The following is a 26,493-nucleotide window of genomic DNA, read 5'->3' as shown; positions in this document are numbered from 1 at the left end:
AGACCCTGGTCAAAGAGACTTCACTATATAGACCCTGGTCAAAGAGACTTCACTATATAGACCCTGGTCACTATATATAGACCCTGGTCAGAGAGACTTCACTATATAGACCCTGGTCAAAGAGACTTCACTATATAGACCCTGGTCACTATATATAGACCCTGGTCAGAGAGACTTCACTATATATAGACCCTGGTCAAAGAGACCACTATATAGACCCTGGTCAAAGAGACTTCACTATATATAGACCCTGGTCACTATATATAGACCCTGGTCAAAGAGACTTCACTATATAGACCCTGGTCAAAGACTTCACTATATATAGACCCTGGTCAAAGAGACTTCACTATATATAGACCCTGGTGAGAGAGACTTCACTATATAGACCCTGGTCAAAGAGACTTCACTATATAGACCCTGGTCAAAGAGACTTCACTATATAGACCCTGGTCAAAGAGACCACTATATATAGACCCTGGTCAAAGGGAGCACTATATATACACCCTGGTCAAAGAGACTTCACTATATATAGACCCTGCTCAAAGGAACTTCACTATATAGACCCTGGTCAAAGGGACTTTACTATATAGACCCTGGTCACTATATAGACCCTGGTCAGAGAGACTTCACTATATAGACCCTGGTCAAAGAGACTTCACTATATAGACCCTGGTCAAAGAGACTTCACTATATATAGACCCTGGTCAAAGAGACTTCACTATATATAGACCCTGGTCAAAGAGACTTCACTATATATAGACCCTGGTCAAAGAGACTTCACTATATATAGACCCTGGTCAAAGAGACTTCACTATATATAGACCCTGGTCAAAGAGACCACTATATAGACCCTGGTCAAAGAGACTTCACTATATAGACCCTGGTCACTATATATAGACCCTGGTCAGAGAGACTTCACTATATAGACCCTGGTCAAAGAGACCACTAAATAGACCCTGGTCAAAGAGACTTCACTATATAGACCCTGGTCACTATATATAGACCCTGGTCAGAGAGACTTCACTATATAGACCCTGGTCAAAGAGACTTCACTATATAGACCCTGGTCAAAGAGACCACTATATAGACCCTGGTCAAAGAGACTTCACTATATAGACCCTGGTCACTATATATAGACCCTGGTCAGAGAGACTTCACTATATAGACCCAGGTCAAAGAGACCACTATATATAGACCCTGGTCAAAGAGACCACTATATAGACCCTGGTCAAAGAGACTTCACTATATAGACCCTGGTCAAAGAGACCACTATATATAGACCCTGGTCAAAGAGACCACTATATATAGACCCTGGTCAAAGAGACTTCACTATATAGACCCTGGTCAAAGAGACCACTATATATAGACCCTGGTCAAAGGGAGCACTATATATAGACCCTGGTCAGAGAGACCACTATATATAGACCCTGGTCAAAGAGACTTCACTATATAGACCCTGGTCAAAGAGACCACTACATAGACCCTGGTCAAAGAGACCACTATATAGACCCTGGTCAAAGAGACTTCACTATATAGACCCTGGTCAAAGAGAGCACTATATATAGACCCTGGTCAAAGGGAGCACTATATATAGACCCTGGTCAAAGAGACCACTATATATAGACCCTGGTCAAAGGGAGCACTATATATAGACCCTGGTCAAAGAGACCACTATATATAGACCCTGGTCAAAGGGAGCACTATATATAGACCCTGGTCAAAGAGACCACTATATATAGACCCTGGTCAAAGAGACTTCACTATATAGACCCTGGTCAAAGAGACCACTACATAGACCCTGGTCAAAGAGACCACTATATAGACCCTGGTCAAAGAGACCACTATATAGACCCTGGTCAAAGAGACTTCACTATATAGACCCTGGTCAAAGAGACCACTACATAGACCCTGGTCAAAGAGACCACTATATAGACCCTGGTCAAAGAGACCACTATATATAGACCCTGGTCAAAGAGACCACTATATAGACCCTGGTCAAAGAGACCACTATATATAGACCCTGGTCAAAGAGACCACTATATATAGACCCTGGTCAAAGAAACTTCACTATATATAGACCCTGGTCAAAGAGACTTCACTATATAGACCCTGGTCAAATAGAGCACTATATATAGACCCTGGTCAAAGAGAGCACTATATATAGACCCTGGTCAAAGAGACCACTATATAGACCCTGGTCAAAGAGAGCACTATATATAGACCCTGGTCACTATATATAGACCCTGGTCAAAGAGACCACTATATAGACCCTGGTCAAAGAGACCACTATATATAGACCCTGGTCAAAGAGAGCACTATATATAGACCCTGGTCAAAGAGAGCACTATATAGACCCGGGTCAAAGAGACTTCACTATATATAGACCCTGGTCAGAGAGACTTCACTATATAGACCCTGGTCAAAGAGACTTCACTATATAGACCCTGGTCAAAGAGACTTCACTATATAGACCCTGGTCAAAGAGACTTCACTATATAGACCCTGGTCAAAGAGACTTCACTATATAGACCCTGGTCAAAGAGACCACTATATATAGACCCTGGTCAAAGAGAGCACACTATATAGACCCTGGTCAAAGAGAGCACTATATATAGACCCTGGTCAAAGAGACCACTATATAGACCCTGGTCAAAGAGACCACTATATATAGACCCTGGTCAAAGAGACCACTATATAGACCCTGGTCAAAGAGAGCACTATATATAGACCCTGGTCAAAGAGACCACTATATAGACCCTGGTCAAAGAGAGCACTATATATAGACCCTGGTCAAAGAGAGCACTATATATAGACCCTGGTCAAAGAGACCACTATATAGACCCTGGTCAAAGAGACCACTATATAGACCCTGGTCAAAGAGAGCACTATATATAGACCCTGGTCAAAGAGACCACTATATAGACCCTGGTCAAAGAGACCACTATATATAGACCCTGGTCAAAGAGAGCACTATATATAGACCCTGGTCAAAGAGACCACTATATAGACCCTGGTCAAAGAGAGCACTATATATAGACCCTGGTCAAAGAGACCACTATATATAGACCCTGGTCAAAGAGACCACTATATATAGACCCTGGTCAAAGAGACCACTATATAGACCCTGGTCAAAGAGAGCACTATATATAGACCCTGGTCAAAGAGACCACTGTATATAGACCCTGGTCAAAGAGAGCACTATATATAGACCCTGGTCAAAGAGAGCACTGTATATAGACCCTGGTCAAAGAGACCACTATATAGACCCTGGTCAAAGGGAGTTCCCTATAGAGTGATATTTGAGATGTAACCGGTTCAGGTCCACCAGGACCCACCTGCGCAGCATGAGTTTGGGGTTCTTGGTGACGTACTGCTGCACCAGGTCTCCCAGTAAGGTCTTCATGACATCAGTGAAGTACTCCAGCTGGTCGTGCAGGGCCATGGTCAGGAGAGACGCCACGTAGCCACGGTCACGCTGGGAGAAGTTCTGCTGGGCCTCGAGGGTGTGGATGAACTGGAGTGGGGAGAAGGAGAGGAGGAGAGGAAGAAGGAGGGCGAGGAGAGGAGAGGGAGGAGGAGAGGGAGAAGTGGAGGGGGAGAAGGAGAGGGAGGAGAGGAGGAGGAGAGGGAGAAGGAGAAGGAGAGGGAGGAGAGGAAGAAGGAGGGGAGGAGGGGGAGAAGGAGAAGGAGGAGAGGGAGAAGGAGAGGAGGAGGGAGAGAAGGAGAGGAGAAGGGGGAGAAGGAGAGGAGGAGAAGGAGAGGGAGGAGAGGAGGAGGAGAGGGAGAGGGAGGAGAGGAAGGAGGGGAGGAGAGGAGGAAGAAGGAGAGGAGGAGAGGGAGAAGGAGAGGAGGAGAGGGAGAAGGAGAGGAGGAGAGGGAGAAGGAGAGAGGTGGAGAGGAAGAAGGAGAGGTGGAGAGGAAGAAGGAGAGGGAGAAGGAGAGGAGGAGAGGAAGAAGGAGAGGAAGAAGGAGAGGAGGAGAGGGAGAAGGAGAGGAGGAGAGGAGGAGGAGAAGGAGAGGGAGAAGGAGAGGAGGAGAGGGAGAAGGAGAGGAGGAGAGGGAGAAGGAGAGGAGGAGGGGGAGGAGGGGGAGAAGGAGAGGGAGAGGGAGGAGAGGAAGAAGGAGGGGAGAAGGAGAGGAAGAAGGAGAGGAGGAGAGGGAGAAGGAGAGGAAGAAGGAGAGGGAGAGGAGGAGAGGGAGAAGGAGAGGAGGAGAGGGAGAAGGAGAGGAGGAGAGGAAGAAGGAGAGGGAGAAGGAGAGGAGGAGAGGAAGAAGGAGAAGAAGAAGGAGAGGAGGAGAGGGAGAAGGAGAGGAGGAGAGGAAGAAGGAGAGGAAGAAGGAGAGGAGGAGAGGGAGAAGGAGAGGAGGAGAGGAGGAGGAGAAGGAGAGGGAGAGGAAAGGAGAAGAGGGAGGAGGAGAGGGAGAAGGAGGGCGAGGTGAGGAGAGGAGGAGGAGGAGGAGAGAGATTAGAGTTCGAGAAATCTTTGTTTGTTGGTCACAGAAATGTGCTTCGCTAGAGACTCCTTCAAACTGCAGTGAATGAACGTTTCTGGAAATGGATTTAGACAGCAGTGTCCCACTCAGCCTGGTCTGATGCTCACCCTGATAAGGAACAGTTTGTTGTTGAGGAGGCTGTTGAGTTGTCCCAGCCCTTGTTCTACTGTCTGCCTGCGGGACTCTGGCAGGTCCAGGTCCTGACTCAGTGGAGCCCCCCTCTGGCCGGGGAAGAACACGCGCTCTGCATACGTCTTATAGTCCAGGAGAGGAATACCTGGTCCACCCACATCACTACTCAGATCCATCATCTCTGTCATCAGATCTGGGGGGGAGGAGTGGAGAGGAGAGGAGTAGAGAGGAGAGGAGAAGAGGAGGGGAGAGGAGTAGAGGAGTAGAGAGGAGAGGAGTAGAGAGGAGAGGAGAAGAGGAGGGGAGAGGAGTAGAGAGGAGAGGAGAAGAGGAGGGGAGAGGAGTAGAGAGGAGAGGAGAGGAGTAGAGTGGAGAGGAGAGGAGTAGAGTGGAGAGGAGTAGAGAGGAGAGGAGTAGAGAGGAGAGGAGTAGAGTGGAGAGGAGTAGAGTGGAGAGGAGTAGAGAGGAGAGGAGTAGAGAGGAGTAGAGAGGAGTAGAGAAGAGAGGAGGGGAGAGGAGAGGAGGGGAGTAGAGAGGAGGGGAGTAGAGAGGAGGGGGAGTAGAGAGGAGGGGAGTAGAGAGGAGGGGAGAGGAGAGGAGAGGAGAAGAGGAGGGGAGAGGAGGAGGGAGAGGAGGAGGGGAGAGAAGTAGAGGAGAGAAGAGGTGAGGTGAGGAGAAGAGAGGAGAGGAGTAGAGAGGAGTAGAGAGGAGCGGAGTAGAGAGGAGCGGAGTAGAGAGGAGCGGAGTAGAGAGGAGCGGAGTAGAGAGGAGCGGAGAGAGAGGAGAGGAGTAGAGAGGAGAGGGAGTAGAGAGGATTAGAGAGGAGAGGAGTAGAGAGGAGGGGAGTAGAGAGGAGGGGAGAGGAGAGGAGAGGAGAGGAGAAGAGGAGGGGAGGGGAGAGGAGGAGGGGAGAGGAGTAGAGAGGAGAGGAGAGGAGTAGAGAGGAGTGGAGAGGAGAGGAGGAGAGAGGAGGAGAGAGGAGGAGAGGAGTGGAGGAGAGAGGAGTAGAGAGGAAAGGAGTAGAGAGGAGAGGAGAGGAGGAGAGAAGAGGTGAGGTGAGGAGAGAATAAATTAATCCTGTCTGTAAAGGAGAATATTCCTGGTCCCAAATGGCACCCTAACCTCTATACAGCAATACTTGGGCCCGGGTCACTCTCCTTGGGCCCGGGTCACTCTCCTTGGGCCCGGGTCACTCTCCTTGGGCCCGGGTCACTCTCCTTGGGCCCGGGTCACTCTCCTTGGGCCCGGGTCACTCTCCTTGGGCCCGGGTCACTCTCCTTGGGCCCGGGTCACTCTCCTTGGGCCCGGGTCACTCTCCTTGGGCCCGGGCCACTCTCCTTGGGCCCGGGCCACTCTTTGGGCCAGATAAATAGGGTTTCATTTCAGACTCTACTATAGGCTTATAGGAGTATTTACCTGTGAACTCCTTCCTGCACTGGTCTCCCACATTGATCTCCAGCGTCTCCAGCTGAACCAGAACCTTCTTGTAGTCTCTCAGAGCCTGTTTGCTCCTCCTTCTGCACACACAGAGAGAAACAGTTATTTAAAATGTCAGAGATAACCTCTCACCTCTCACCTCTTCAACCCCATCTGCACCTCCACATTCTGACCCACTGAGATGACGTGTTAGTGTGTGTGTGTGTTAGTGTGTGTGTGTGTTAGTGTGTGTGTGTGTTAGTGTGTGTGTGTGTTAGTGTGTGTGTTTAGTGTGTGTGTTAGTGTGTGTGTGTGTGTTAGTGTGTGTGTGTGTGTTAGTGTGTGTTAGTGTGTGTGTGTGTTTAGTGTGTGTGTGTGTGTGTGTGTTAGTGTGTGTGTGTGTGTTAGTGTGTGTGTTAGTGTGTGTGTTAGTGTGTGTGTGTGTGTTAGTGTGTGTGTGTGTGTGTGTTAGTGTGTGTGTGTGTGTGTGTGTGTGTTAGTGTGTGTGTGTGTGTTAGTGTGTGTGTGTGTGTTAGTGTGTTAGTGTGTGTGTGTGTTAGTGTGTGTGTGTGTTAGTGTGTGTGTGTGTGTGTGTTAGTGTGTGTGTGTGTGTGTGTTAGTGTGTGTGTGTTAGTGTGTGTGTGTGTTAGTGTGTGTGTGTTAGTGTGTGTGTGTGTAGTGTGTGTGTGTGTGTTAGTGTGTGTGTGTGTGTTAGTGTGTGTGTTAGTGTGTGTGTGTGTGTGTTAGTGTGTGTGTGTTAGTGTGTGTGTGTGTGTGTGTTAGTGTGTGTGTGTGTTAGTGTGTGTGTCTGTGTGTGTTAGTGTGTGTGTGTTAGTGTGTGTGTAGTGTGTGTGTGTTAGTGTGTGTGTGTTTAGTGTGTGTGTGTGTGTTAGTGTGTGTGTGTGTGTTAGTGTGTGTGTGTGTGTTAGTGTGTGTGTGTGTGTTAGTGTGTGTGTGTGTGTTAGTGTGTGTGTGTGTGTGTGTTAGTGTGTGTGTGTGTGTTAGTGTGTGTGTGTTAGTGTGTGTGTGTGTGTTAGTGTGTGTGTGTGTGTGTGTTAGTGTGTGTGTGTGTGTGTGTTAGTGTGTGTGTGTGTGTTAGTGTGTGTGTGTGTGTTAGTGTGTTAGTGTGTGTGTGTGTTAGTGTGTGTGTGTGTTAGTGTGTGTGTGTGTGTGTGTTAGTGTGTGTGTGTGTGTGTGTGTGTGTGTGTGTGTAGTGTGTGTGTGTGTTAGTGTGTGTGTGTTAGTGTGTGTGTGTGTTAGTGTGTGTGTGTGTGTTAGTGTGTGTGTGTGTGTTAGTGTGTGTGTTAGTGTGTGTGTGTGTGTGTTAGTGTGTGTGTGTTGTGTGTGTGTGTGTGTGTGTGTTAGTGTGTGTGTGTGTTAGTGTGTGTGTCTGTGTGTGTTAGTGTGTGTGTGTTAGTGTGTGTGTTAGTGTGTGTGTGTTAGTGTGTGTGTGTTAGTGTGTGTGTGTTAGTGCGTGTGTGTGTGTTAGTGCGTGTGTGTGTGTTAGTGCGTGTGTGTGTGTGTTAGTGCGCGTGTGTGTGTTTCGTGCGCGTGTGTGTGTTCGTGCGTGTGTGTGTGTGTGTTCGTGCGTGTGTTAGTGTGTGTTAGGGCGTGTGTGTGTGTGTTAGTGCGTGTGTTAGTGCGTGTGTGTGTTAGTGCGTGTGTGTGTTAGTGTGTGTGTCTGTGTGTGTTAGTGTGTGTGTGTTAGTGTGTGTGTTAGTGTGTGTGTGTGTGTGTGTTCGTGCGTGTGTGTGTGTGTTGAGTGCGTGTGTGTGTGTGTTAGTGCGTGTGTGTGTGTGTGTGTTTTCGTGCGCGTGTGTGTGTTCGTGCGTGTGTGTGTGTTAGTGCGTGTGTTAGTGCGTGTGTGTGTTAGTGCGTGTGTGTGTTAGTGTGTGTGTGTGTGTGTGTGTTAGTGCGTGTGTTAGTGCGTGTGTGTGTTAGTGCGTGTGTGTGTTAGTGTGTGTGTGTGTGTGTTAGTGCGCGTGTGTGTTAGTGCGCGTGTGTGTTAGTGCGCGTGTGTGTGTTAGTGCGCGTGTGTGTGTTAGTGCGCGTGTGTGTGTTAGTGCGCGTGTGTGTGTTAGTGCGCGTGTTAGTGCGCGTGTGTGTGTTCATGCGTGTGTGTGTTTTGTGCGTGTGTTAGTGTGTGTTAGGGCGTGTGTGTGTGTGTGTGTTAGTGCGTGTGTTAGTGCGTGTGTGTGTTAGTGCGTGTGTGTGTAGTGTGTGTGTGTGTTAGTGTGTTTAGTGCGCGTGTTAGTGCGCGTGTTAGTGCGCGTGTTAGTGCGCGTGTTAGTGCGCGTGTTAAATGCGCGTGTTAGTGCGCGTGTTTAGTGCGCGTGTGTTAGTGCGTGTGTGTCTGTTAGTGTGTGTGTGTGTTAGGGCGTGTGTTAGTGTGTGTTAGTGTGTGTGTTAGTGTGTGTGTTAGTGCGTGTTAGTGTGTGTTAGTGTGTGTTAGTGTGTGTGTGTTAGTGCGTGTGTGTTAGTGTGTGTGTGTTAGTGTGTGTGTGTTAGTGTGTGTTAGTGCGTGCGTGTGCTAGTGCGTGTGTGTGTTAGTGAGTGTGTTAGTGTGTGTGTTAGTGTAATAGTGTGTGTGCGTGTTACTGCGTGCGTGTGTTAGTGCGTGTTAGTGTGTGTTAGTGTGTGTGGGTTAGTGTGTTAGTGCGTTAGTGTGTTAGTGTGTTAGTGCGTGTGTTAGTGTGTGCGTTAGTGTGTGTGTTAGTGTGTGCGTGTGTGTGTTAGTGTGTGCGTGTGTGTGTTAGTGCGTGTGTGTGTTAGCGCGTGTGTGTGTTAGCGCGTGTGTGTGTGCTACACGTGTGTGTGTTAGCGTGTGTGTGTGTGTTCGTGCGTGTGTGTGTTCGTGCATGTGTGTGTGTTAGCGTGTGTGTGTGTTAGCGCGTGTGTGTGTTAGTGCGTGTGTGTGTGTTTAGTGCGTTAGTGCGTGTGTGTTAGTGCGTGTGTTAGTGTGTGTGTTAGTGTGTGCGTTAGTGTGTGTTAGTGTGTGTGTTAGTGTGTGCGTGTGTTAGTGCGTGCGTGTGTTAGCGCGTGCGTGTTTTAGCGTGTGTGTGTTAGCGCGTGTGTGTGTTAGCGCGTGTGTGTGTTAGCGCGTGTGTGTGTTAGCGCGTGTGTGTGTTAGCGCGTGTGTGTGTTAGCGCGTGTGTGTGTTAGCGCGTGTGTGTGTTAGCGTGTGTGTGTTAGCGCGTGTGTGTGTGTGTGTTAGCACGTGTGTGTGTTAGCGCGTGTGTGTGTGTTGCGCGTGTGTGTGTGTGTTCGCGCGTGTGTGTGTGTGTTCGTGCGTGTGTGTGTGTGTGTTAGCGTGTGTGTGTGTTAGTGCGTGTGTGTGTTAGTGCGTGTGTGTGTGTGTGTTAGTGCGTTAGTGCGTGTGTGTGTGTGTTAGTGCGTGTGTTAGTGTGTGTGTTAGTGTGTGCGTTAGTGTGTGTTAGTGTGTGTGTTAGAGTGTGCGTGTGTTAGTGCGTGCGTGTGTTAGCGCGTGTGTGTGTTAGCGCGTGTGTGTTAGCGCGTGTGTGTGTTAGCGCGTGTGTGTGTGTGTGTTAGCGCGTGTGTGTGTTAGCGCGTGTGTGTGTGTGTGTTAGCACGTGTGTGTTAGCGCGTGTTAGCACGTGTGTGTTAGCGCGCGTGTGTGTGTGTTCGCGCGTGTGTGTGTGTGTTCGCGCGTGTGTGTGTGTGTTCGCGCGTGTGTGTGTGTGTTCGCGCGTGTGTGTGTGTGTTGTGTGTGTGTGTAGCGTGTGTGTGTGTTAGCGTGTGTGTGTGTTAGCGTGTGTGTGTGTTAGTGCGTGTGTTAGTGTTAGTGCGTGTGTTTGTGCGTGTGTGTGTGTTAGTGTTAGTGCGTGTGTTAGTGCGTGTGTTAGTGTTCGTGCGTGTGTTAGTGCGTGTGTGTGTTAGTGTGTGTGTTAGTGTGTGTTAGTAATGTGTGTTAGTGTGTAAATTAGTGTGTGTGTTAGTGTTAGTGTGTGTTAGTGTTAGTGTGTGTTTAGTGCGTGTGTTAGTGTGTGTTAGTGTGTGTGTGTGTGTGTTAGTGCGTGTGTGAGTGCGTGTGTGTGTGCGTGTGTGTTAGTGCGTGTGTTAGTGTGTGTTAGTGTGTGTGTGTGTGTTAGTGCGTGTGTGAGTGCGTGTGTGTGTGCGTGTGTGTTAGTGTGTGTGTTAGTGCGTGTGTGTGTGTGTGTTACTGACCTGTACATGAGGATGATGACCAGCACCACTAGGACCACCACAGCAGCCCCTGCAGCCAGACCCACCTGGGCAGCCAGAGGGACAGGTGAGAGGCCTTCTGTATCATACTGCACTGTACCCAGGTCTACGTTCAGATTCCCCATTACCACCTGGAGAGAGGGAGGTGGGAGGGGGAGAAAGAAGAGGGAGAGAGAGAGAGGTGGGAGGGGGAGAAAGAAGAGGGAGAGAGAGAGGTGGGAGGGGGAAAAGAAGAGGGGAGAGAGAGAGGTGGGAGGGGGCGAAAGAAGAGGGGAGAGAGAGAGGTGGAGAAAGAAGAGGGGAGAGAGAGAGGTGGGAGGGGGAGAAAGAAGAGGGGAGAGAGAGAGGTGGGAGGGGGAGAAAGAAGAGGGGAGAGAGAGAGGTGGGAGGGGGCGAAAGAAGAGGGGAGAGAGCGAGGGAGAGTGAGCAAAAGCGAGGAGAGGGGGCAAGAGCGAGGGAGAGGGGAGGAAAGAGCGAGGAGAGGGAGGAAAGAGCGAGGAGAGGGGGGAAGAGCGAGGAGAGAGGGGAAGAGCGAGGGAGAGAGGGGAAGAGCGAGGGAGAGAGGGAAGAGCGAGGGAGAGAGGGGAAGAGCGAGGGAGAAACATACTCATCAACTGATTTTAGAGTTTAAAGTAACAAAACAATCCCAGGACTGAAAGTTAAATCTCAGACCGATTGTCTGGGGCGAAGTTAATAACCTTTTCATGTAAGAAAGTTATGACCGTCATTATTTTAAGGAACGAGGATCATTTAATAATCAACTGTGGGTTTGACCAATTCCAGTCCCCTCAGCTATTCCCTGGGTCCTTCCTTCTTAATACTCCAGAAAACACGTTTCACGTTTAGTCACATTCAACCTCTCAACAACATCATTGGCAACAAGATGTCTTCCACCTCCTTTTTCCCCCGACAGGAAAATGTCCAGGGTGGTCGTTGTGACCAGTGCAGAGTGGGAACCTTCCACCTTGACCCCACCAACCCTAAAGGCTGCACTTCCTGTTTCTGTGTCGGAGCCACCAACCGCTGTCGCAGCTCAGAGAAACGACGGACTGAGGTAGAGTACAGTACAGCACATGCGGATGACACACAGCTGTACATTTCAAAGAAACATGGTGAAGCCCCAAAATTGCCCTTGCTAGAAGCATGTGTTTCAGACATAAGGAAGTGGATGGCTGCAAACGTTCTACTTTTAAACTCGGACAAAACAGAGATGCTTGTTCTAGGTCCCAAGAAACAAAGAGATCTTCTGTTGAATCTGACAATTAATCTTAATGGTTGTACAGTTGTCTCAAATAAAACTGTGAAGTACCTCGGCGTTACTCTGGACCCTGATCTCTCTTTTGAACATATCAAGACCATTTCAAGGACAGCTTTTTTCCATCTACGTAATATTGCAAAAATCAGAATCTTTCTGTCCAAATATGATGCAGAAAAATTAATCCATGCTTTTGTTACTTCTTGGTTAGACTACTGCAATGCTCTACTTTCCGGCTATACCTGGATATAGCACTAAATAAACTGGCTGCTAGAATCCTGACTAGAACCAACAAATTTGATCATATTACTCCAGTGCTAGCCTCCCTACACTGGCTTCCTGTCAAGGCAAGGGCTGATTTCAAGGTTTTACTGCTAACCTACAAAGCATTACATGGGCTTGCTCCTAACTATCTCTCTGATTTGGTCCTGCCGTACATACCTACACGTACGCTACGGTCACAAGACGCAGGCCTCCTAATTGTCCCTAGAATTTCTAAGCAAACAGCTGGAGGCAGGGCTTTCTCCTATAGAGCTCCATTTTTATGGAACGGTCTGCCTACCCATGTCAGAGACGCAAACTCGGTCTCAACCTTTAAGTCTTTACTGAAGACTCATCTCTTCAGTGGGTCATATGATTGAGTGTAGTCTGGCCCAGGAGTGGGAAGGTGAACGGAAAGGCTCTGGAGCAACGAACCGCCCTTGCTGTCGCTGCCTGGCCGGTTCCCCTCTCTCCACTGGGATTCTCTGCCTCTAACCCTATTACAGGGGCTGAGTCACTGGCTTACTGGTGCTCTTTCATGCCGTCCCTGGGAGGGGTGCGTCACCTGAGTGGGTTGAGTCACTGATGTGATCATCCTGTCTGGGATGGCGCCCCCCTTGGGTTGTGCCGTGGTGGAGATCTTTGTGGGCTCTACTCGGCCTTGTCTCAGGATGGTAAGTTGGTGGTTGAAGATATCACTCTAGTGGTGTGGGGGCTGTGCTTTGGCAAAGTGGGTGGGGTTATATCCTTCCTGTTGGGCCCTGTCCGGGGGTATCATCGGATGGGGCCACAGTGTCTCCTGACCCCTCCTGTCTCAGCCTCCAGTATTTATGCTGCAGTAGTTTATGTGTTGGGGGGCTAGGGACAGTTTGTTATATCTGGAGTATTTCTCCGGTCCTATTCGGTGTCCTGTGTGAATTTAAGTATGCTCTCTCGAATTCTCTCTTTCTTTCTCTCCCTTCGGAGGACCTGAGCCCTAGGACAATGCCTCAGGACTACCTGGCATGATGACTCCTTGCTGTCCCAAGTCCATTTGGCCGTGCTGCTTCTCCAGTTTGAACTGTTCTGCCTGCGGCTATTGAATCCTGACCTGTTCACCGGACGTGCTACCTGTCCCAGACCTATTATTTGACCACGCTGGTCATTTATGAACATTTGAACATCTTGGCCATGTTCTGGCACAGCCAGAAGAGGACTGGCCACCCCACATAGTCTGGTTCCTCTCTAGGTTTCTTCCTAGGTTTTGGCCTTTCTAGGGAGTTTTTCCTAGCCAACGTGCTTCAACACCTGCATTGCTTGCTGTTTGCGGTTTTAGGCTGGGTTTCTGTACAGCACTTTGAGATATCAGCTGATGTACGAAGGGCTACATAAATAAATTTGATTTGAAGTATACAGAATGGTGTCGTCTGCGTAGAGATGGATCAGAGAATCACCAGCAGCAAGGGCAACATCATTGATGTATACAGAGAAGAGAGTCGGCCCGAGAATTTAACCCTGTGGCACCCCCATAGACTGCCAGAGGCCCGGACAACAGGCCCTCAGATTTGACACACTGAACTCTATCAGAGAAGTAGTTGGTAAACCAGGCGAGGCAATCATTTGAGAAACCAAGGCTGTCGAGTCTGCCAATAAGAATGTGGTGATTGACAGAGTCGAAAGCCTTGGCCAGGTCGATGAAGACGGCTGCACAGTAATGTCTCTTATCGATGGCGGTTATGATATCGTTTAGGACCTTGAGCGTGGCTGAGGTGCACCCATGACCAGCTCTGAAACCAGATTGCATAGCAGAGAAGGTACGATGGGATTCTAAATGGTCAGTAATCTGTTTGTTGACTTGGCTTTCGAAGACCTTAGAAAGACAGGGTAGGATAGATAGTGTTGCAACCGAGGACGGACGATTTTTACGTGCTACACGCTTCAGTAATTGGCGGTCCCGTTCTAGGAGCTTGGTGGCCTAGCAATTCAAGGCTGAGCCGTTGTTGCTTCTAGACGTTTCCACTTCACAATAACAGCATTTACAGTTGACCAGCTCTAGCAGGGCAGAAATCTGACAAACTGACTTGTTGGAAAGGTGGCATCCTATAACGGTGCCATGTTGAAAGTCACTGAGCTCTTCAGTACGGACCATTCTACTGCCAATGTTTGTCTATGAATGGCTGTGTGCTCGATTTTATACACCTGTCAGCAACGGCTTTGGCCGAATCCACTAATTTGAAGGGGTGTCCTTTGGCCATGCAGTGTACCGTATTTGGGAATATATTTTGTAGAACAGAAATGCTTCTGTATTAGACTACATCGTCTCCAGCTGCTATGTAGGTTCCGAATGCAGAACCTTTATTTCCACTATTGTATTATTCCCTTCCTATATTCACACTTCTATGATGTTTATTCAAGTACATTCTAGTTAGACTGTAGTTCTGGTTGGGGGGGGGTTCTAGTTAGACTGTAGTTCTGGTTGGGGGTTCTAGTTAGACTGTAGTTGTGGTTGGGGGTTCTAGTTAGACTGTAGTCCTGGTTGGGGGGTTATAGTTAGACTGTAGTCCTGGTTGGGGGGTTCTAGTTAGCTAGACTGTAGTTCTGGTTGGGGGTTCTAGTTAGACTGTAGTCCTGGTTGGGGGTTCTAGTTAGACTGTAGTCCTGGTTGGGGGTTCTAGTTAGACTGTAGTCCTGGTTGGGGGTTCTAGTTAGACTGTAGTCCTGGTTGGGGGTTCTAGTTAGACTGTAGTTGTGGTTGGGGGTTCTAGTTAGACTGTAGTTGTGGTTGGGGGTTCTAGTTAGACTGTAGTTGTGGTTGGGGGAGTTCTAGTTAGACTGTAGTCCTGGTTGGGGGTTCTAGTTAGACTGTAGTCCTGGTTGGGGGTTCTAGTTAGACTGTAGTTGTGGTTGGGGGTTCTAGTTAGACTGTAGTCCTGGTTGGGGGTTCTAGTTAGACTGTAGTCCTGGTTGGGGGTTCTAGTTAGCTAGACTGTAGTTCTGGTTGGGGGTTCTAGTTAGTTAGACTGTAGTTCTGGTTGGGGGTTCTAGTTAGACTGTAGTTCTGGTTGGGGGTTCTAGTTAGCTAGACTATAGTTATGGTTGGGGGTTTTTCCAGTTAGCTAGACTATAGTTCTGGTTGGGGGTTCTAGTTAGTTAGACTCTAGTTCTGGTTGGGGGTTCTAGTTAGTTAGACTGTAGTTCTGGTTGGGGGTTCTAGTTAGCTAGACTGTAGTTCTGGTTGGGGGTTCTAGTTAGTTAGAGTGTAGTTCTGGTTGGGGGTTCTAGTTAGTTAGACTGTAGTTCTGGTTGGGGGTTCTAGTTAGTTAGACTGTAGTTCTGGTTGGGGGGTTCTAGTTAGCTAGACTGTAGTTCTGGTTGGGGGTTCTAGTTAGTTAGACTGTAGTTCTGGTTGGGGGGTTCTAGTTAGTTAGACTGTAGTTCTGGTTGGGGGTTCTAGTTAGTTAGATTGTAGTTCTGGTTGGGGGTTCTAGCTAGACTGTAGTTCTGGTTGGGGGTTCTAGTTAGTTAGACTGTAGTTCTGGTTGGGGGTTCTAGTTAGACTGTAGTTCTGGTTGGGGGGTTCTAGTTAGCTAGACTATAGTTATGGTTGGGGGTTGTTCCAGTTAGCTAGACTATAGTTCTGGTTGGGGGTTCTAGTTAGTTAGACTGTAGTTCTGGTTGGGGGTTCTAGTTAGTTAGACTGTAGTTCTGGTTGGGGGTTCTAGTTAGTTAGACTGTAGTTCTGGTTGGGGGTTCTAGTTAGCTAGACTGTAGTTCTGGTTGGGGGTTCTAGTTAGTTAGACTGTAGTTCTGGTTGGGGGATCTAGTTAGTTAGACTGTAGTTCTGGTTGGGGGTTCTAGTTAGTTAGACTGTAGTTCTGGTTGGGGGTTCTAGTTAGCTAGACTGTAGTTATGGTTGGGGGTTCTAGTTAGTTAGACTGTAGTTCTGGTTGGGGGTTCTAGTTAGTTAGACTGTAGTTCTGGTTGGGGGTTCTAGTTAGACTGTAGTTCTGGTTGGGGGGTTCTAGTTAGACTGTAGTTCTGGTTGGGGGTTCTAGTTAGTTAGACTGTAGTTCTGGTTGGGGGTTCTAGTTAGCTAGACTATAGTTATGGTTGGGGGTTCTAGTTAGACTGTAGTTCTGGTTGGGGGTTCTAGTTAGCTAGACTGTAGTTCTGGTTGGGGGGTTCTAGTTAGTTAGACTGTAGTTCTGGTTGGGGGTTCTAGTTAGTTAGACTGTAGTTCTGGTTGGGGGAGGTTCTAGTTAGTTGGGGGTTCTAGTTAGTTAGACTGTAGTTCTGGTTGGGGGGTTCTAGTTAGACTGTAGTTCTGGTTGGGGGGATCTAGTTAGTTAGACTGTAGTTCTGGTTCGGAGTTCTAGTTAGTTAGACTGTAGTTCTGGTTGGGGGTTCTAGTTAGTTAGAGTGTAGTTCTGGTTGGGGGTTCTAGTTAGTTAGACTGTAGTTCTGGTTGGGGGTTCTAGTTAGTTAGACTGTAGTTCTGGTTGGGGGTTCTAGTTAGAGTGTAGTTCTGGTTGGGGGGTTCTAGTTAGTTAGACTGTAGTTCTGGTTGGGGGTTCTAGTTAGAGTGTAGTTCTGGTTGGGGGTTCTAGTTAGAGTGTAGTTCGGGATTGGGGGGTTTCTAGTTATGAACTGCTCATGTAAATTTAGGGGGGAAAAAATACTAAACACCTAAACAAATTGTTCAACAAAAAATACAAGGTGGAACAAACAATAAATGCATTTCACTGACTGTGTGGCTGTTTCTCAAGAGGTTCACAGTTCAGGTGAGTACGGTCAATTTGTATATATGAGAAATAACTCCTAAGGCTGTGTAGATACAGTAGACTAACCCTCAGGCTGTGTGTGTAGATACAGTAGACTAACCCTCAGGCTGTGTGTGTAGATACAGTAGACCAACCCTCAGGCTGTGTGTGTAGATACAGTAGACCAACCCTCAGGCTGTGTGTGTAGATACAGTAGACTAACCCCAAGGCTGTGTGTGTAGATACAGTAGACCAACCCTCAGGCTGTGTGTGTAGATACAGTAGACCAACCCTCAGGCTGTGTGTGTAGATACAGTAGACTAACCCCAAGGCTGTGTGTGTAGATACAGTAGACTAACCCTCAGGCTGTGTGTGTAGATACAGTAGACTAACCCCAAGGCTGTGTGTGTAGATACAGTAGACCAACCCTCAGGCTGTGTGTGTAGATACAGTAGACTAACCCTCAGGCTGTGTGTGTAGATACAGTAGACTAACCCCAAGGCTGTGTGTGTAGATACAGTAGACTAACCCCAAGGCTGTGTGTGTAGATACAGTAGACCAACCCTCAGGCTGTGTGTGTAGATACAGTAGACCAACCCTCAGGCTGTGTGTGTAGATACAGTAGACTAACCCCAAGGCTGTGTGTGTAGATACAGTAGACTAACCCCAAGGCTGTGTGTGTAGATACAGTAGACCAACCCTCAGGCTGTGTGTGTAGATACAGTAGACCAACCCTCAGGCTGTGTGTGTAGATACAGTAGACCAACCCTCAGGCTGTGTGTGTAGATACAGTAGACTAACCCCAAGGCTGTGTGTATAGATACAGTAGACCAACCCTCAGGCTGTGTGTGTAGTTATAGTAGACTAACCCTCAGGCTGTGTGTGTAGATATAGTAGACTAACCCTCAGGCTGTGTGTGTAGATACAGTAGACTAACCCTCAGGCTGTGTGTGTAGATACAGTAGACTAACCCTCAGGCTGTGTGTGTAGATACAGTAGACCAACCCTCAGGCTGTGTGTGTAGATACAGTAGACCAACCCTCAGGCTGTGTGTGTAGATACAGTAGACTAACCCTCAGGCTGTGTGTGTAGATACAGTAGACTAACCCCAAGGCTGTGTGTGTAGATACAGTAGACTAACCCTCAGGCTGTGTGTGTAGATACAGTAGACTAACCCTCAGGCTGTGTGTGTAGATACAGTAGACTAACCCCAAGGCTGTGTGTGTAGATACAGTAGACCAACCCTCAGGCTGTGTGTGTAGATACAGTAGACTAACCCTCAGGCTGTGTGTGTAGATACAGTAGACTAACCCCAAGGCTGTGTGTGTAGATACAGTAGACTAACCCCAAGGCTGTGTGTGTAGATACAGTAGACCAACCCTCAGGCTGTGTGTGTAGATACAGTAGACCAACCCTCAGGCTGTGTGTGTAGATACAGTAGACTAACCCCAAGGCTGTGTGTGTAGATACAGTAGACTAACCCCAAGGCTGTGTGTGTAGATACAGTAGACCAACCCTCAGGCTGTGTGTGTAGATACAGTAGACCAACCCTCAGGCTGTGTGTGTAGATACAGTAGACCAACCCTCAGGCTGTGTGTGTAGATACAGTAGACTAACCCCAAGGCTGTGTGTATAGATACAGTAGACCAACCCTCAGGCTGTGTGTGTAGTTATAGTAGACTAACCCTCAGGCTGTGTGTGTAGATATAGTAGACTAACCCTCAGGCTGTGTGTGTAGATACAGTAGACTAACCCTCAGGCTGTGTGTGTAGATACAGTAGACTAACCCTCAGGCTGTGTGTGTAGATACAGTAGACCAACCCTCAGGCTGTGTGTGTAGATACAGTAGACCAACCCTCAGGCTGTGTGTGTAGATACAGTAGACTAACCCTCAGGCTGTGTGTGTAGATACAGTAGACTAACCCCAAGGCTGTGTGTGTAGATACAGTAGACTAACCCTCAGGCTGTGTGTGTAGATACAGTAGACTAACCATCAGGCTGTGTGTGTAGATACAGTAGACTAACCCTCAGGCTGTGTGTGTAGATACAGTAGACTAACCCTCAGGCTGTGTGTGTAGATACAGTAGACTAACCCCAAGGCTGTGTGTGTAGATACAGTAGACCAACCCTCAGGCTGTGTGTGTAGATACAGTAGACCAACCCTCAGGCTGTGTGTGTAGATATAGTAGACTAACCCTCAGGCTGGGCAGTTGGTTGCTCCCCAGACTGGCTGGCTGTTTCTCAGGAGGTTCACAGTACAGGTGAGTACTGTCCAGAGTCTTGACCTCACACTCCTGGTCCCCCAGCCTGGCTATCACCTCCCCTCGGGTCATCGCACGCGTCAGGTCCTTACCCTGGGTAGAGAGAGATGGGTTAGTCAGGTCCCTACCCTGGGTGGAGAGAAATGGGTTAGTCAGGTCCCTACCCTGGGTGGAGATAAACGGGTTAGTCAGGTCCCTACCCTGGGTGGAGAGAAATGGGTTAGTCAGGTCCCTACCCTGGGTGGAGAGAAATGGGTTAGTCAGGCCCCTACCCTGGGTGGAAAGAAATGGGTTAGTCAGGTCCTTACCCTGGGTGGAGAGAAATGGGTTAGTCAGGTCCCTACCCTGGGTGGAGAGAAATGGGTAAGTCAGGACCCTACCCTGGGTGGAGAGAAATGGGTTAGTCAGGTCCCTACCCTGGGTGGAGAGAAATGGGTTAGTCAGGTTCCTACCCTGGGTGGAGAGAAATGGGTTAGTCAGGTCCCTACCCTGGGTGGAAAGAAATGGGTTAGTCAGGTCCTTACCCTGGGTGGAGAGAAATGGGTTAGTCAGGTCCCTACCCTGGGTGGAGAGAAATGGGTTAGTCAGGTCCCTACCTTGGGTGGAGAGAAATGGGTTAGTCAGGTCCCTACCCTGGGTGGAGAGAAATGGGTTAGTCAGGTCCTTACCCTGGGTGGAGAGAAATGGGTTAGTCAGGGCCCTACCCTGGGTGGAGAGAAATGGGTTAGTCAGGCCCCTACCCTGGGTGGAGAGAAATGGGTTAGTCAGGTCCCTACCCTGGGTGGAGAGAAATGGGTTAGTCAGGACCCTACCCTGGGTGGAAAGAAATGGGTTAGTCAGGTCCTTACCCTGGGTGGAGAGAAATGGGTTAGTCAGGTCCTTACCATGGGGGAGAGGCATGGGTTAGTCAGGTCCTTACCCTGGGGGCATGGGTAAGTCAGGTACTTACCCTGGGGGGGGGGTACATGGGTTAGTCAGGTCCTTACCATGGGGGAGGGGGGCATGGGTTAGTCAGGTCCTTACCGTGGGTGGAGAGACATGGGTTAGTCAGGTCCTTACCCTGGGTGGGGGGATACATGGGTTAGTCAGGTCCTTACCCTGGGGGAGGAGAGGCATGGGTTAGTCAGGTCCTTACCCTGGGGGGAGGAGAGGCATGGGTTAGTCAGGTCCTTACCCTGGGGGGGAGAGGCATGGGTTAGTCAGGTCCTTACCCTGGGGGAGAGGCATGGGTTAGTCAGGTCCTTACCCTGGGGGAGACATGGGTTAGTCAGGTCCTTACCCTGGGGGGACATGGGTTAGTCAGGTCCTTACCGTGGGTGGAGAGACATGGGTTAGTCAGGTCCTTACCCTGGGGGGCTTGGGTTAGTCAGGTCCTTACCCTGGGGGAGACATGGGTTAGTCAGGTCCTTACCCTGGGGGAGACATGGGTTAGTCAGGTCCTTACCCTGGGGGGGGGGACATCATACAGATACAATCTGATTTTAAGACCGTATTTCGTCGACCCCCCAGGGGATATTTGACTGTACCAATAAAGACAACAATAAACATACATTTAAATGTATTAATTTCTCACCTCTACAGCGATGACCCCTCCAGGTTTGAAGCGGTAGGGTGTGTCCGGGTCATCTCTGTTCAGAGCCAACAGCTCGGGGTTGGGGTAGTAAGAGAACGTCTTCCCCGCGACTCTCTCAAACGACACCTTAACGTTGTCCAGCTCAAACCACACCCCCATGACCTTAGTGTCAGGGGTCACACGCGGGGTCAAACAGTTCATCTCAGAGGAAGAGACCACCGTACAACGCTCCTGCTTCAGAGAGAGCGGGAGAGAGAGAGAGAGAGCGAGAGACAGAGACAGAGAGACAGAGAGACAGAGACAGAGAGACAGAGACAGAGAGACAGAGAGACAGAGAGAGAGAGAGACAGAGAGAGAGAGAAAGAGAGAGGGAGACAGAGAGGGAGACAGAGAGAGAGAGACAGAGAGAGAGAGACAGAGAGAGAGAGACAGAGAGGGAGACAGAGAGGGAGACAGAGAGGGAGACAGAGAGGGAGACAGAGAGGGAGACAGAGAGGGAGACAGAGAGGGAGACAGAGAGGGAGACAGAGAGGGAGACAGAGACAGAGAGAGAGAGACGTTGGTTGGGGTCTGAATCAGTTAACCACATTACCATGAGTCCAGAAGCTTCCCATTTGATTTATTTGACCATTTAAAACCCCATTCAACCCCATGGATACACTGCATTTAAAACCCCATGGATACACTGTGTCATGACGTTGGCCTGGGGGGTAGGTTTATGACAGTCATAAATACCTCTTCCCCCCTTTTTCCTCTCTCTCTACCCTACTGATGTTACATTTGCAAACCTCTTGGTTAACATAGAGATTCTGGGAACATCAGAAGGTGGGGGGGGGGAAATGAACTATATTCTGGTAATCTGACCAATTGAACATATGTAATGAATATGATGTCAGTTCGGTTGTCATCTGAGACATTCTCATCAATGATAAGATGACATAAACTCTACAGTGGAAAGTCTACACATCGGATTCACATGGAACTGTTGTTCAATTTAAATGTTTGAATATGAAATTATTCGTGATGGGATGAAATGTGATTTTAGCTTCTAAAATGTGAGATTTGGGTTTTCATGAGTGAATTAGGCCCGACTCAGTGGCCCGCCCACGTGAAGAGACAGGTCGTAAAACTATGAAACACACCCCTTTTCTCCCTTCCTATATAAAGCCTTGAAGACAATATAACCTCCTGTTCCGAGGATGTGAGGACGACGGTCCGATGTCAGAATGGTTCAGATAATAACTACAGAACTAAGCCAACATCAGCGTGAGCTTTGGTTGCGAATGGTATGAACTTTGAACTCTTATTCACTACAGAAGTGATACCTCCTAGCTGTTGAGTTAGCAACAGCAGCTGCAAACAAGGGTTAGGAAGGAACAGAGAGTATCCCGTCTATCACCCAACGATGTTACTACAACGTATCCAATTGACCACCAGAGACATTCTTCAAAGGACAAAGGACTCTGTTTGGCAACACGGTCTTCCATCTACCACCAACCTACCAAGCGCAGCTCAGAGTAAATATTTATTGCATTTTCCTTTTCCAAATGGGAGGTAATTTAGAATGCATAAGATACTGTATTTACGATAGCACAGCTTCTTCCTTTGGTCCTCAGTCTTCCCGCTCTTTCACTCAAACCAGCCCCTTTTCCTTTGTGTAACCAGCTGTCATATCTGTTCCGCCCGCTAGGGACGTTTTCCTTTATGATGTAATTTGTAATCAAGTTATGATTAATTCTGTGTATATGTAATTCTGTGTGATTAGTTAGGTATTTAGTAAATAAATAATGAAACCCAATTTTGTATTGCTGATTCAACTTGTTAGCCAGGGTTCATGAAGATAACCAAGAATTTAAACTTTCAGATGAGACTGAATTAAGGTGACGATTAATATTGACTGCTATTGATGTAAAATATTACTAGGTCTTTAAGAGTTTATTCGGAAGATAACAGCTCTATAAATATTATTTCGTGGTGCCCCGATTGTCTAGTTAATTACATTTACACGATTAGCTCAATCAGGTAATATTAATTACAGAGAAATTATTTTATAGAATAGCATGTCATATCACTTAATCCGGCATAGCCAAAGACACGACAACTGCATTTAAAACCCCATTCAACCCTGTGGATACACTGCATTTAAAACCCCATTCAATCCTGTGGATACACTGCATTTAAAACCCCATTCAATCCTGTGGATACACTGCATTTAAAACCCCATTCAACCCCATGGATACACTGCATTTAAAACCCCATTCAATCCTGTGGATACACTGCATTTAAAACCCCATTCAACCCCGTGGATACACTGCATTTAAAACCCCATTCAACCCCGTGGATACACTGCATTTAAAACCCCATTCAATCCTGTGGATACACTGCATTTAAAACCCCATTCAATCCTGTGGATACACTGCATTTAAAACCCCATTCAATCCTGTGGATACACTGCATTTAAAACCCCATTCAATCCTGTGGATACACTGCATTTAAAACCCCATTCAATCCTGTGGATACACTGCATTTAAAAACCCATTCAATCCTGTGGATACACTGCATTTAAAACCCCATTCAACCCCGTGGATACACTGCATTTAAAACCATCCAGGACAACACAACAGAAGGAGAACAACACATGTGGTCCTCTTGTTCAGGCTGGTAAAGTGTGACAACAATTATGTTCTCAATGTTCATAAACCAATTAGATTAAACTACTCAGTCTGTTCATCAGGATGTGTAAGATACTGATTGAAATGAAACAGACCGAGGCCCAGCTATGATAGTCAATAAGGTTTATTCACAGGAACGTTCTGGTCTGTTGAACAAAACAATTCATTTTATTCTGGCTTCTCACGCACACAATGTCCTGCTACCCAGCCGACAAAGATTAGGGGAATCCGTGAGACTTACTCCCCATCCTCCCTCGAGATAGGGAGACCGAGACCCTGGGAAGTACTCTCAGTGGCCCCAGCCAAGGTCGGCACCAAATCTTGGACAGACAGTCTGTTTTTAAGATGCTATTATAGACATATTGTACAGACTATGGTTTACATAATTCTAATCTATTTCATACGATTATATTGCTTCAGGGTGGAATATTCTAGTCATTCATATAAATTCCATCAACATAAAGGCTTACTGATACATCAAATATATGACAATACAATGGCTGCGTTTACACAGACAGACCAATTCAGATGTTTTGTCCAATTATTGGCAAAAGAGCTGATCTGATTGTTCCAAATTAGTGAAAAGTACCAGAATTGGGATGCCTGTGTAAAGGCAGTATCAATCCGGGCTTTACCTTTGAAACGATGCTGTTGAAGACCAGTTGGTTGTTCCTCCTCCTCCTCACCAGCGTGTTCTCTTTAGGCTCCACCCACACAGTTAGCATTGGCTGCTGGACCACGTACAGGCTACGCCCACTCACCTTTATACTACGCCCACCCCTGGAAAAACATTCATTTATTAAGATATATCACACTATCTGGTTTATATTATTCACAGACCGACAGGCCCACCTGGTCGAGACCGACCGACAGGCCCACCTGGTCGAGACCGACCGACAGGCCCACCTGGTCGAGACCGACCGACAGGCCCACCTGGTCGAGACCGACCGACAGGTAATCTGGTTTTCATCTGCAGCAATATTTGTGCTCTAAATGGCACCCCGTTCCCCATCCACTGCCCTATTCCCCATCCACTGCCCCATTCCCCATCCACTGCCCTATTCCCCATCCACTGCCCTATTCCCCATCTACTGCCCTATTCCCCATCTACTGCCCTATTCCCCATCCACTGCCCTATTCCCCATCTATTGCCCTATTCCCCATCTACTGCCCCATTCCCCATCCACTGCCCCATTCCCCATCCACTGCCCTATTCCCCATCTACTGCCCTATTCCCCATCTACTGCCCTATTCCCCATCCACTGCCCCATTCCCCATCTACTGCCCTATTCCCCATCCACTGCCCTATTCCCCATCTACTGCCCTATTCCCCATCCACTGCCCCATTCCCCATCCACTGCCCTATTCCCCATCCACTGCCCTATTCCCCATCCACTGCCCTATTCCCCATCCACTGCCCTATTCCTCATCTACTGCCCTATTCACTGCCCTATTCCCCATCCACTGCCCTATTCCCCATCCACTGCCCCATTCCCCATCCACTGCCCTATTCCCCATCCACTGCCCTATTCCCCATCCACTGCCCCATTCCCCATCCACTGCCCCATTCCCCATCCACTGCAATACTCCATCTACTGCCCTAGTCCCCATCCACTGCCCTATTCCCCATCTACTGCAATATCTACTGCCCTACTCCCCATCAACTGCCCTATTCCCCATCTACTGCAATATCTACTGCCCTATTCCCCATCTACTGCAATATCTACTGTCCTACTCCCCATCAACTGCCCTATTCCCCATCTACTGCAATATCTACTGCCCTATTTCCCATCTACTGCAATATCTACTGCCCTATTCCCCATCTACTGCCCTATTCCCCATCCACTGCCCCATTCCCCATCCACTGCCCTATTCCCCATCCACTGCCCTATTCCCCATCCACTGCCCTATTCCCCATCCACTGCCCTATTCCTCATCTACTGCCCTATTCACTGCCCTATTCCCCATCCACTGCCCTATTCCCCATCCACTGCCCCATTCCCCATCCACTGCCCTATTCCCCATCCACTGCCCTATTCCCCATCCACTGCCCCATTCCCCATCCACTGCCCCATTCCCCATCCACTGCAATATTCCCCATCCACTGCCCTATTCCCCATCCACTGCCCTATTCCCCATCCACTGCCCTATTCCCCATCCACTGCCCCATTCCCCATCCACTGCCCCATTCCCCATCCACTGCAATATTCCCCATCTACTGCCCTATTCCCCATCCACTGCCCTATTCCCCATCTACTGCAATATCTACTGCCCTACTCCCCATCAACTGCCCTATTCCCCATCTACTGCAATATCTAATGCCCTATTCCCCATCAACTGCCCTATTCCCCATCCACTGCCCTATTCCCCATCCACTGCCCTATTCCCCATCAACTGCCCTATTCCCCATCAACTGCCCTATTCCCCATCTACTGCAATATCTACTGCCCTATTCCCCAGCCACTGCCCTATTCCCCATCCACTGCAATATCTACTGCCCTATTCCCCATCAACTGCCCTATTCCCCATCAACTGCAATATCTACTGCCCTATTCCCCATCAACTGCCCTATTCCCCATCTACTGCAATATCTACTGCCCTATTCCCCATCTACTGCCCTATTCCCCATCCACTGCAATATCTACTGCCCTATTCCCCATCAACTGCCCTATTCCCCATCTACTGCAATATCTACTGCCCTATTCCTCATCTACTGCCCCATCCAATGCCCTATTCCCCATCTACTGCAATATCTACTGCCCTATTCCCCATCTACTGCCCCATTCCCCATCCACTGCCCCATTCCCCATCCACTGCCCCATTCCCCATCCACTGCCCCATTCCCCATCCACTGCCCTATTCCCCATCCACTGCCCTATTCCCCATCCACTTCCCTATTCCCCATCCACTGCCCTATTCCCCATCCACTGCCCTATTCCCCATCCACTGCCCCATTCCCCATCCACTGCCCCATTCCCCATCCACTGCAATATTCCCCATCTACTGCCCTATTCCCCATCCACTGCCCTATTCCCCATCTACTGCAATATCTACTGCCCTACTCCCCATCAACTGCCCTATTCCCCATCTACTGCAATATCTACTGCCCTATTCCCCATCAACTGCCCTATTCCCCATCCACTGCCCTATTCCCCATCCACTGCCCTATTCCCCATCAACTGCCCTATTCCCCATCAACTGCCCTATTCCCCATCTACTGCAATATCTACTGCCCTATTCCCCATCCACTGCCCTATTCCCCATCCACTGCAATATCTACTGCCCTATTCCCCATCAACTGCCCTATTCCCCATCAACTGCAATATCTACTGCCCTATTCCCCATCCACTGCCCTATTCCCCATCCACTGCAATATCTACTGCCCTATTCCCCATCTACTGCCCTATTCCCCATCCACTGCCCTATTCCCCATCTACTGCCCTATTCCCCATCCACTGCCCTATTCCCCCATCTACTGCAATATCTA

The 26,493-nt window shown here is 48.6% G+C and overlaps 1 protein-coding gene across 2 annotated transcripts in view; it reads right to left on the bottom strand.

The window, feature by feature from the left end:
- Window positions 1-26,493, bottom strand: part of LOC112240869 (plexin-B3) — a 184,392-nt gene that overhangs the window by 36,792 nt on the left and 121,107 nt on the right. Inside the window, exons 19-25 of one of the 2 annotated variants that reach the window (XM_042304332.1) lie at window positions 23,642-23,786; window positions 20,335-20,568; window positions 18,696-18,854; window positions 10,228-10,376; window positions 6,043-6,143; window positions 4,602-4,819; window positions 3,336-3,514 (exon numbers count right to left, since the gene is read on the bottom strand). In XM_042304332.1, coding sequence (XP_042160266.1) covers window positions 3,336-3,514; window positions 4,602-4,819; window positions 6,043-6,143; window positions 10,228-10,376; window positions 18,696-18,854; window positions 20,335-20,568; window positions 23,642-23,786 — 1,185 coding nt within the window. The remainder of the gene's footprint in view (window positions 1-3,335; window positions 3,515-4,601; window positions 4,820-6,042; window positions 6,144-10,227; window positions 10,377-18,695; window positions 18,855-20,334; window positions 20,569-23,641; window positions 23,787-26,493) is intronic. The other variant, XM_042304333.1, reaches the window with a different exon arrangement.

This window comes from Oncorhynchus tshawytscha, linkage group LG22 (genome assembly GCF_018296145.1).
Source record: "Oncorhynchus tshawytscha isolate Ot180627B linkage group LG22, Otsh_v2.0, whole genome shotgun sequence".
NCBI classification, from domain to species: Eukaryota; Metazoa; Chordata; class Actinopteri; order Salmoniformes; family Salmonidae; genus Oncorhynchus; species Oncorhynchus tshawytscha.
This window is presented reverse-complemented; position numbering and strand designations above follow the sequence as displayed.